Consider the following 11,932-nt stretch of genomic DNA (forward strand, 5'->3'; position numbering starts at 1 on the left):
ATCGTTTTTGAGATCAAGTTTAGTGTGAATAAGTGCTAACATGCAAAACTAAGATGGAGTACATGGTAAATATTATGCCTGCACTAAAATCTGACTTGACCTTCTCTCCGTCCTCTTATTTCCAGAGTCCTTGTAACAACTGTCATGTCAAAACTTTCAAACATTTTACCAACAGGATCATTTCACTTCCATGTTAGAGTTTCAGCTGTAACACGGGCAGGTCTGGCATTTCTCTCGTGATGTAGACAGTCAGCTGTCAGCGGGCTTACTCTATGTTTTCCTTGCAGACCTTGCAGACCTTGGTTTCTAATGAGAGCACTCTCACAAGGTATTAGTTTGCAGGAGCAGAGATTCTGGTTTAATCTCTTCTGTTGTTTTGCTTTGTGGCAATAAATTGTCAAGGTCCATATGTTTGGAGCTTCTTCCTTGGATGCACACTTGTGGAAGGTTTTCTGTGGTATTTTATCACTTGAGGATTTCAGTGTTTATCCTCTCCTCATCTATAGCAATATGACTTTATGACTTTCAGATCTGACCTCTGGAGGTATAGATACACAGGAAATTAATACAGACATGGAGTACGGGTCCATCACAGTGGAACAACCCTCTCTGGCATGTTCATTGTCCACATACTACACACACACTTACACACACACACACACACACACATGCACAGAGATTTAAAGAAGTATTTCACTACTGGAGAGATGATCTTTTCATTACACAGGGCTCTTAATGTAGTAGAAAGATGCAATTCATTTTGAAACTGGTGCGAACAGAAAAGGGCTGTGGCATTCGCTTTTGCTCAAGAGTAGAAAACCTACAATTACCACAATGCACTGCACCACTCTGGACCAAAAAGGCTGGCCTCTATCACACTGGCACCCTGTTAGTCCAAAATTAATATGTATGTGCTGTTTATTAAAAAAAGAAAAGGCAACAGTCCATACCTGCCTTTATTAGGCTGTAACAAAGAGGAAGATTTTCTGGGGTATTGATAAATGGCCTACTCAGTTTAGGTCAGCCGGCATGAGCCAGCTTTTGGCCGGTATAGGGTAAAGTTGTCCGGAAGATGAGAAAATCAGCAGCCAAAATGTCTGGTGGTAATATTGTGTGAGCGATAAGATATGCAAGAAAACTTCAATATGAAATTATTATGCAGAGCAGAGTGTTTGATATTAATTACCAACAGATAGATTTATCCACCAAAGCCATACAGAAGTCATCCCTGCCTCTCCAGAGCATGCTCCACATCCACAGGAGTAACTGTCTTCCTCAGCATGCTTGGTGTAGTTAGGTGATGGTATCACGGGTTATCTCCAAGAAGACCTCCAACACACCGCGGGTCTCTGCATGGTAGTTCATACTGGATGCAGATGCTCTGCGAAGCATTTCGGATGTTGCCTGTTTCCTGTCACTGCCCATTTTAAGCAGTGGGGCTGTTCTCCTTTGACTCCTTCTCCATTGGCAGTAAACAGAGCCATGTGCACGGCTGTACAGCAGATGAAAAGGCCTTTATGTGTTCTTCTAGTGTGTCATGTTCGATGTCACAGACATAAACACTGAAACCAGGTAAAACGTTACAGTCGTTAGTTCGTTTTTATGCCTGTTACTTCTTCAGTCTCTGATTCAAACTCAGTGCAGAAACTTCTGGATGATGTTTGAGAGCTGCTTTGACGGAGATGGATGGTGTTTTGTGTCGGCTCCTCGCTGTCTTCCCTGCAGCTTTCAAACTGAGCCCGCTACAGCAGGTTTTATTTACTAAAAAATTAGTCTGCCTCGCTTCTCACCTTCAGCTCTGCCTGTCACACCTGCTGCTTTTTCATAGTTTTTCGCCAGACAGTTGTCCAAAACTTCTCTTCTCCTTTCACTGTCTTGTTCTCTGTGTACCCTGGCTTTTCCTTATCTGATTTCTGGCGAGGCATTCTGGCTTAACTAGTCTGGCTGCAGTCCACCTCACATGTTTACATTGTGTGTTCGGCACATCACGCATCTGACCCCCTCTGACAGATGGACCACACCATTTCACAACACCTGCGGGGGTTGGGCGCATCCAATGGCATGTTGAAATGTGTTAAAATGATAAATAAATCTATTTATCATGTAAATAATAACAATGTATTGTCAGTAAGTTAAGTTAGTAAGTAAATTGTTGCACTTGATCTCATGTAAGGCTCAACCATAACCCTTTTCATGGCCCCTTCTTGCCCTTGGACTGAGGTCATCTGTACCCTTTGACCCCCTCTGACGGCAGGCCTGGACAGGCGCTGGAGACGACAAATACCCGACTACTGCAGAGTCATTTGGCCTGGGAGGGAGTGCTGATTGTAATCTTTCGATTAAATGCAAGAGCCAGATGTTAGTGGGGTTTTTTTGTCCAGTGGGAAAGGGGCTTAGGAGAAGTGCACTTCCTGGTAACTCCAAAGTTGTCTTATTTATGGGTACGTTCATGAAACCAATCTGATGCTCTGCACATAATGAGAGCACTGTTGTTTGAAGAAATAGAGCATTCTGTTTCTACATGAATTAACAATCTTTTAAGGCTCGGATCACGCAGAAGCTCTCTGCAGTGTACAAAATGCAGTTACTTACTTCACAGTAATCAGTGTGTAGTTGCTGCCATGTTGAGGCAGAGGGTGCTGTCTGTAGCTGTGGTTGAGGGTGAGAGGCTGTCAGCAGATAAACAGAGATCTGTGTGGGTACATGAGACCCTAAAAAAGAGGCTGGATCATGGGGAGTACCACCAGTTGGTCCAGGAGCTTCTCCTCCATCATGGACGTTTCAAGTACTGCACTTATCTGCTTCCACGCCTGCTGTTTTCTATTGAGATGGTGCTAACTGCGGTTTGTAAAGTCATATAGCTCTGTGTGTATCCAGCAACCGCTACTACCAGTTTGTTGTTGTGACCACCACAGAAGGCCCGCCTCTCAAATCATCTGATGGGACAATGGTGAAAGAGCACACATGATGTGGAGGACTTTTCTGCTCTGAGTTGAAGTTTTTTCAACTCGAGGAGTTCAGAACGCTCATGCAAAAATGCCAGGTGTGTTACAAAGCACAAACAGCGAGCAAAAAGCTTCATTCGCATTAAAACAATTACAAAAAGCTGCTTCAAGCTGCTAAAATACTTTCTGTGTGATCGGGGTTTAGTTAATCACACATTCGCTCTGCTTGGCGGTCTGCTGCTTCGAGAGTGTGGTGCTCTGAATAACTGAACAGTCCCCCAAATTTACGAACAGTCCCGTTTGTGCCGAGGTGTGCTCCGGCACTCGGACTGAGTATTTCTCAGCTGCTAGCTTGTCAGCTTTGCCTACATGTGGTTGGTAAACAATACATTCAGGAATCACCTAGTTTTATCAGAGTTGTAGATCTTAAAACTTTAAACAAAATGGCTGCTCGTGAAACCATAATGTCTTGTTTTCTATTTGTACGTTAAACACAGACGATGGGACCTCGAGCAGAGATCTGATGGCAGCTCTGACAGAGCTGGTAGAAGGAACTCAAAGTAACAAGTAATGTTACAAATTACTTTGTAATATAACTGTATCACTACACAATTACTCAACTGCAAACAGCCACTAAAAAACAATTGGTTAGAAGATTTGTCGAAGTGTGTGTGTGTGTGTGTGTGTGTGTGTGTGTGTGTGTGTGTGTGTGTGTGGTACTCACTGTTAGACGCTGTGCAAACTGAACTGAAACAATGCCTTTTCTTTTATACATTTTCAGACCTGAAAAGAAATCTGCAAGTGAAGGAGAGATTCTGTCAACACACTGTTTTGTCTGAAGCAAATACATTTGCTCTGCTGAAGAGACAGCTGGAATACAAATGGACAAAGAGACACAGTGAGAGCAGCTAAGACAGGTGGAGAGGAAGTTGTGAGCCAAGATGCAAATGACATTTCTATCAGAGTGACAACCAGGATAGGTGTACGAGTCCCTGCTTCCTGTTTGATATGAAATTACTTTTCTTAACTAAAGAACAGCTGCTTTCTGTCCAGTCTCTTTCAATGGAGACGATTAAGATTGAAGTCTGATTTGCCTCACAGAGGAGAGCTGCGCTTTTTTTCACTGAATGTTCTGAAGTCTGCACTGACAGAGCAAGGTCACTCTGCAGCAATTTAATGACATAAATGCATAATACAAGTGTTCAATTTAGAGAAAGTCTCTTTCACTTCCTCATAATGGTGATAAATTCAAAGGCAATGTTTATGTAGGAATTCTCACAATTTGTGTCTAGTACATGTAAAAATGCCGTTAAAGTATCACATAGAATACCAGTTAGATAAGAATTATGACAAAGTATGTATCATCATTCATGGATATTAAGATATATAACCTAGATAAATCAAGTTAACATGTTTAAAAGAAACATTTTTTTATTCTAATTTACATTTAGTCAGTGACTAAAAACAAAAGTGCAAAACAGATGTGAACTGACATCATTTCTTTTCCCACAAGAAGTTTGTGTTACAGTTAATTTCACCTCTGTAATGTATGTCTTGGTGACAGATTATAAATAGGGCTGTCAAGCAACTCAAAAAATGAATGCACATGCTCGGTGAATAATTAATCTAAATTAATTGCATACATCAACCTTTGCTATGAAAGTATTTTTAAAAATTCAATTCAAATGAATTTTGGTGCCGTAGTAAAGCTGCTGGATGTTGGACACAGTTGTCCCCCTGTCCTCGGCCACCCAAACTGGACTGTAGTCCATTCTGTAAGGGAGTTAGTCAGTGGGTCACAGGTAGACTGATTCAGTCTGAACACCTGGTTCAGTGTGGCATGACGAGGCTGCCTGCTAGCATCAGCATCAGAGGCTGTGCTAGCTCAGACCTCTGGGTTTGCTGTTAAATGCTTTGTGCTGAGGTGATATTTCAGGCTTGAAGTTCTCCGATGGTACGAAAATTCCTTCCTGCAGAACCTGCAGAGAACAGTGCTCCTATCAACAGTTCATCTGGGCGTTTTTGTAAAAGTAAATGTTCCATTCACAGGGCTGAGCAGCGTCGTCTCATCTGCCTCCATCACGTGACAGAGACACTATGGCCTTCAATGACACACCGGGTCAAAGGGCACCATGGAACATGATTATCAACATTAATCCTTTAACGCGTTAATTTTTCTGTGATAAATGAATCGAAATTAAAGGATTATTTTGACAGCCCTAATTATAGTACTTGTCCTATTCAAGACATTGAGACTCAAATCAGACTTATAAGAATACTTCACCTGCAAAATAATTCATATTTCAGTTACTCACCACAGGTCACGTTGAAAAATACTTTTTTCCTCACTTGCCTCCACAGTGAATCAAGAATCCAAACAAGGCAAACATTCTTCCTGTACTTCCCAAACACATGACTTTTGCAAAAATGTTATGTTTGACAAAAAAAACCAAACACCCTAAGTGTATCTCTGTAGCCGCATGTGCATGAGTTCCTTGAGCAGAGATCAAATGCACACGTTTGCCCAGCCGTGCATTAAACTGTTTAAATGCAACTTTTACAATCTCACAATGTGGCAGAATTCAGCAACATAGTGTTATGAAATATTTTATGTTCTGTGGTAAAATATGACTTCATCCTTATTTTGAGTTGAGCAATATGGTTGAAATTCATCCATTATTAATTCACAGGAGGAAGGAAGCTGGAGAACCTGGAGAAAACCCACAATGACTGGGGAGTGTCATGCAAAGTCCACACAGAGGGGTGGGTTTGAACCCAGAACCCTCTTGCTGTGAGGCCACAGCACTAACCACTTCACCACTGTGCCAACCTGTGGGTGAATTTAATTAAATAACTTCATTTTGTTTGTTCTGGATTTCTGAGTTAACTTTGTAAATATTGTTCTGAGCAAATAAAGAGCTTTTGAAAATTCAAATTTGGTCTCTCTCTCCATCTCTCCCAACATGCAGCCTCAACAACCCCTGAAGTCTGGCAGCTGTGAGGAAACAGACATCCTGCTGCTGCACTCACACACAGTCCTGCATCGCATACTGGACCTGTGCGCACAGATACATGAGACAGACGGAGAATCTGAATTTCTACCCAGACGATACACACACACACACACACACACACACACACGCAGAACATTTACATGTTTTTCAAAGTCAGATTATCATGTATGAATATTGAGTGCTTTTTTTTCTTTTTACCAGTTTGACACTCAGCTCACTGTAATAAAATTCACAGCATCAGAAGAACACTGGATTTTTCACTAAACCTTAAACAGGAAATGTTGTTTCCTGTTGTAACTTATCTGCAGAAAAACAACACTTAGTCATACAGACAGAGTGTATCTGAATTACTGAAATCTGTGAAGCTCTCACTGTTAGACAGTAACCTCTGGAGCTTGGTCACTGGGCGGATTATAGTGCAATGCGCTTTGAGAATTACCGTCAACGACAGTTAGTTGATATCTATATCTTAAAACTGTATTGTACACGGCCTGGTATCCCGGTCTCAGCTTGTCTGTGGGGAAACATTAAAAAAAGGTCCCAAAATTCTCAAATACTTCAGAGTTAATCTGAGATTCAAGTAAGAGGTCCAAAATGTGGTATTTCTAGTGGTGAAACACATTTTAGCTTTACTCTCTCTCTCAAAATAGAAGAGACAATTCAGACACATAGAAATATCACAAAAAAAATATATGGCCACAAACGGTGAAAAGACAAAAGAGAGGAATCAAACAAACCATAAATTAATTTCAATGCAACAAAAAGGGACAAAGACAAAAATTTTCACTTCAGTGGTCACACAGGCACCAAACTTGAGTGTTTTGTAGCAACCCATCTGTTTATACCACAGCTTTTTAGCTGCCAAATGTGAATGTTTTCTAGTGACACGTCAGTATTTTTCCTGCAGCTTTTTGGACATGAAACATGGGTGTTTTGCAGAGATGCACCTACATTATCAGGCTTTTTTGGCTCCAACTGTGGGTGTTTTGTAGCAACCCATTGTGATTTTCCAGCGGGGATAGTATCATGAAAAGTGATGTTTTTAACCAAGACATCACAGCTTGTCCTGCAGGGATTGTTCCTCCAAACCAGGTATTTTAAGCCAAAACACAATCTTTTCCTGACCATGACCAAGCGATATTTGTGCCTAAACTTAGCCACATGTTGGTGAAACATAAAGTTTCAACCAGTGGCGTAAGGTAGTGATGAAGCGCCCTAGTGCAGGCCATCGTGCACATATCATCTTGTCACATGATCAGAGACCTGACATTTGAAAATATCAACATACATATTACCCAGCAACCATCACTGCATATCTGTGTGTAACAAGAATACCAAAGAAAATGAGAAATTACTAATTTAATTTAACAATTCTAATAGTTGATTTCTAGTTATAGAATAGTTGACTTTTGGCAATCACTCATAAGGGCCCATTCTCCATTTAACACATTGTTGGAGGGCCCACTCTCTCTATGGGCCCCCACCTCACAGGCCCTAGTGCAACCGCACTGCCTCCACTGTCTGTATTTAAGCCCCTGGTTACAGCGTATCCACTAGGCCTACATGATACCATACAAATGTAACACGTCCGTGGTTTGCAGAAATGTACAATGCCAATATTTTCCTGCCAACTGGGTTGTAAAAACGGTCCCAGAGTTTCCCAGAGAAGGCCAGTAGGCCACTGCTCAACAGTTACCTACTGTTTGAATGCCACACATGATCCCACTGACATTCAGCCCAGTGCAGGTGTTGGAGGTGCTCAAATGGTCATTCCCAGCATGTGTCTGTGGGAACGCATCATAGCAGCCTGTGCACTTCTCCTCTCTGCACCAGCAGCCTGAGTGGTTTTCACAGAGCAGGATTTGATACAAATGGGGGATTTTATGTGAATAAGCCTCCGGAACTGTCTGTCTGAGTCAGTATAGATTATCTTGATGCCCTTAATGTAAAACGGCAGCTCTGATAGATACAGTAAGTCACTTACTGTGTGTGTGTGTGTGTGTGTGTGTGTGTGTGTGTGTGTGTGTGTTTTCAAAAAAAGAAAAAAAAAGCACTTTATTATGTGGAAGCCAGCAGCAGTGAGAAGAAGACATGACACTGGCACACTGGAGAGAGAGGGAGGGAGCGCAGAGGGGGGAGGGCGCCCAGAGACCTCTCGCCTCCTCGCGACGCACACCAATCCGCGCAAAGGCTCCAGGTCGGTGACAGCTGGCAGACGAGAGAGGGGGATCCACCAACACAGAGGAAAGGACAGACGCACGGCTCTCCCCACACATCATCCGTGTTTGTCAGCATCAGGGAGAAGTTGTCCTCCGCGTCTCCTCTCCGGCTGGTGCTGTTGCGGCGCTGTCTCTCACACACAGGATCGGTTATGTGATGGGTGTTGGAGCGGAGCCCGGGAGAGCTTTCCTACGCCAGGGAAGCGGGGTGATGATGAAGAGCAGGTTTCTGCCACTAACCGGGAAGTTCGGTTTCTACTTCCAGCCGACGCTCAGTGGGGAATAAAGGAGGCTCCGCGTTCACTGAGGGAATTAAAATTACTTCTTTGACTTATTCGCTGCAGAATTACTCCAGCTCTTGAGATGTGGTTTTAATTATGCTCGCGCTCACCTCCGGATTGTACATGTTGCCTGGCTGATGCTGCGGCTGCCTCTGGATTCCGCTTCTTCTATGCCCATATTTGGAGTTATTTGAGTAACAGGACGCAACACATCCAGGTCAAATGACCGTCTAATGTCCGTGCTGAGTGTGACGAGCCTGACTGTGACATGGAAAACACGGGACTATACAGCCTCCTTTATTACTTCATTCTCAATTCGCCCTTTATGATTTGTGCAAATGGTAAGTGAGACCCAAGAGAGGAGGCAAATGGGGAATGAGATACATGTTTTGACGCTGTGGCTTTTAAAAAGCTATGGTTCAAAATAAATCCCAGCTGTGTGCAGGATTAAACATCTCCTGCTGGTGTTGGAACAAAGCCTGGGCAGTTATTTCTGTAAAAAAGTAGAATAAAATAGCTGAAGAATTGTAATAAAACATGAATGATCCAGCTGTTCCCACATCACAGCAGCATGAAATGGATGGAGAATTACTCTCCATTATTTGATCAAACACAGCCTGAGGCAGATTGTAGGTCACAGGTGCTCGAGTAAAACCATTTCAGTCTATAAATCACAGTTAATGGGGACTATAGGAGGAGGGCTTAAACACAGAGAGTCTGCATGATGGCAGGAGAATGGATGGCCAAACAACAGGCCGAACTCTGGATGCTTTTCGGCTCATGCAAGGTGTTTTACGCACACCTACTCGCTCATTAATCTGTGCTTCTGGTGTCTTGCCTCTCTCTCTCTTCTTCATATACCAAAGCTGCATTCACTGAAGTCCCTAAAGATGTGAGTGTGGGGGAGGGAGAGGATGTGGAGATGCCCTGCGCCTTCAAGGCTGTCAGCTCAGCGCCCATGTCTCTGGAGATCCAGTGGTGGTACCTGAAGGAGGACGTGCCTAAAGAACTGCCTCATGAGCTGCAGATCAGTGCCCCGGCCAGCAGAGCCAAGGTAGCTGCAACACTGACGACGACACCAAGACCATTAGTTAATTACACATAACTCAGGTCCAAGCATGTGTAGTGACAGTCTGCTGTGCCCTCCATGACCTGCACGTAGTCTTTGGACATCATCTTAAGCACAGAAGCTAAAAATGGATAATATGCATAGATGTCAGTTGCAGTTCAACCATGTAAATCTGCCAGAGATCAACATTTCTATATTTGTGCATTCACACCGGCCTGTTTGTAAATCCACAGGCTGCAGATATCTGTAAATTCTTGACATGAGCCTGGTGCACACAGTTTCTTTGATCTCCTGCATCTATCTGCATTTTTAAAGTAACAATCACCAGTGTTTGAATCTCCTGCTTTTGTCAGCCATTAATCCCGTGCATTACTCAGGACGAGGGGCGATGCCACTCTGACTGCTGAAAGGGCACTTGTTGGTTATCAACACCATTACATTCCTCTCAGGTCCGCTGCATAAAACCGCCATGATAGGATATTGTGGCAGGACGCGGTGGGAATTACTTTTCCCTTCAGCATGACAAATCAGTCTCTTTCAGTTGTCTGTGGAGTCAGGGACAATCACATCTGTGGCATTTCCTCTGCGGTTTAAGCACATTAAAACATGCAGCAGGGGTAAAAAGTGCAGAGGGAGAAGACGAGGGAGAGACAGAGAGGTTATCAATGGCGTCTTTGAGAAATGTATGCAACAGCTCTGCTCATGCCGTTTGCTCGGCTCACCAAGTGAAATAACAACCTTGTGTTATTGTTGCCCGTAATGTTCCTCATATAATAGCTGATGTTCTGCTCACTGCTAATCATGCTGTTGACATGATGTGACTCACGGTGCTTTCCTTTTTTCAGGTCGTTCCAAGGGAAGCCACAAAAATAAGTGTAAGTGTCCACCCTCCTGCCTCAAGAGTGCTGATTAGCAGACTTTTATTTTTAAATACCACGCAGGGGAGTTTCATTTGATAAATGATGTTCGCATTAATTTGACAGAGCATCACTTAGCATGTCTTAGGAGAAAGAAAAGACCAACCTGACACGGTGGAGTGCATTATGATGAAAAGGTAGAATGTGACAGACACGCTCCTCGCTTAAGGCTGAAACACATTCTGTGTCTATCCTTGATGACATGACTTCATTAATGGCTGGTACACCTGACACTCAAGCTGTCTCTCAAATCAGATACTTCCATTAGTACATGTAGAACACTATGTACTTTCTTTCATAATGACAGGGTAGTGTTGTCTCAAATCAAACAACGGCCACTGTGCGCGTCACGGAATAAAGATGGCAACATTTGGCAGCTTTTCTTCTTCTGCTCAGCGAGCTGCAACCAGGCGGAGCATTATCACCAACATTTGACGAACAATTGCCACTTGCCAAAATATATGCTCGTCAATAAGGCTAGACCGCTAGCTAGCAAGCTTAAGTCAGCATTCACGTTATTGTTTGTGCTACCAAATTTTAAATTAATAGTGTCTATGTGACAACAGTTTAGTGTAGGGCTGGGCGATATGGCTAAGAAATAATATTGCGATATTTTTAAGGCTAGCTGGCTAGCAAGCTGAGGTTAGCATTGGTTATATTGTTTGTAGTCTCGCTCACCAGACCTTTCTCAAGAAAAGAAAGGTCTGGCTGGGCCGACTCTCACTTTAAGATTGGAGAAAAAAACGCCCCGGCTGCTTGTATTTCTTTCAACCAATCACAATCGTTCTGGGCGGTGCCACAGCAACGGTGCGCTTGCAAAAATACTGCCGGGGGGCAGTATTTTGGCACGCCCACAAAAATATCACCTACAGGACGCGAACCATGGCAGAAAAATGGCTACATCCCCGCAAGATCAAACACCGCAAAAGTCAGTAAAGGACGTGTTGAAAACTGCAACCGGAGGTGGTAGGGCGGGACTTCAGCAGGTGGCTCGTTCCGCCGAATGAGAGGCTGATCTATAAAGCGAAGTTCCACCCACTCAGACTATATTGTTTGCAGTACCAAACTATGACAGAATTAAGCCAAAAAAACAAACAAAGTATTCTATATTATATCTCCATCTGCTGGTGGGCCGTCACAATAAGAGTATGCACACATAATATGATGTTAATTCCACTACAGAAGAGACTATATTTGATATTGGTAATCGGTTAAATTAGTCGTTACATATCGTCATAGCAGATGTTAGCGAAAAATCCAATATCATGCATTTTGCCAGACAGACATATACTGTCAAAATAATGGACTTAGCTAATGTGACCTCACCCATTGGTTTGTGGAATCCTCGTGTTCGGCATTTTGGCTGTTGCCAACTTGTTGAGGAGTGAGGGTTGGATCTGACTGAGAAGCTGAGGACACTATCGGCAGACAGCCTGTCACATAAAGCAGCCCGCCCTTAGTGATGTGAAACTTTAAGTCTTAATAAG

At 43.1% G+C, this 11,932-nt stretch overlaps 1 protein-coding gene across 1 annotated transcript in view; it reads left to right on the forward strand.

Moving 5' to 3' along the window:
- The first annotated feature begins 8,071 nt into the window (after positions 1-8,071).
- vstm2b (V-set and transmembrane domain containing 2B) overlaps positions 8,072-11,932 on the forward strand; it is a 29,597-nt gene continuing 25,736 nt past the window's right edge. Inside the window, exons 1-3 of the mRNA XM_049599362.1 lie at positions 8,072-8,800; positions 9,326-9,513; positions 10,374-10,403. Of these exons, the coding sequence (XP_049455319.1) occupies positions 8,728-8,800; positions 9,326-9,513; positions 10,374-10,403 (291 nt within the window). The 5' untranslated portion in view covers positions 8,072-8,727. The remainder of the gene's footprint in view (positions 8,801-9,325; positions 9,514-10,373; positions 10,404-11,932) is intronic.

The sequence above is a fragment of the Epinephelus fuscoguttatus genome, linkage group LG2 (assembly GCF_011397635.1).
Source record: "Epinephelus fuscoguttatus linkage group LG2, E.fuscoguttatus.final_Chr_v1".
Taxonomy (NCBI): Eukaryota; Metazoa; Chordata; class Actinopteri; order Perciformes; family Serranidae; genus Epinephelus; species Epinephelus fuscoguttatus.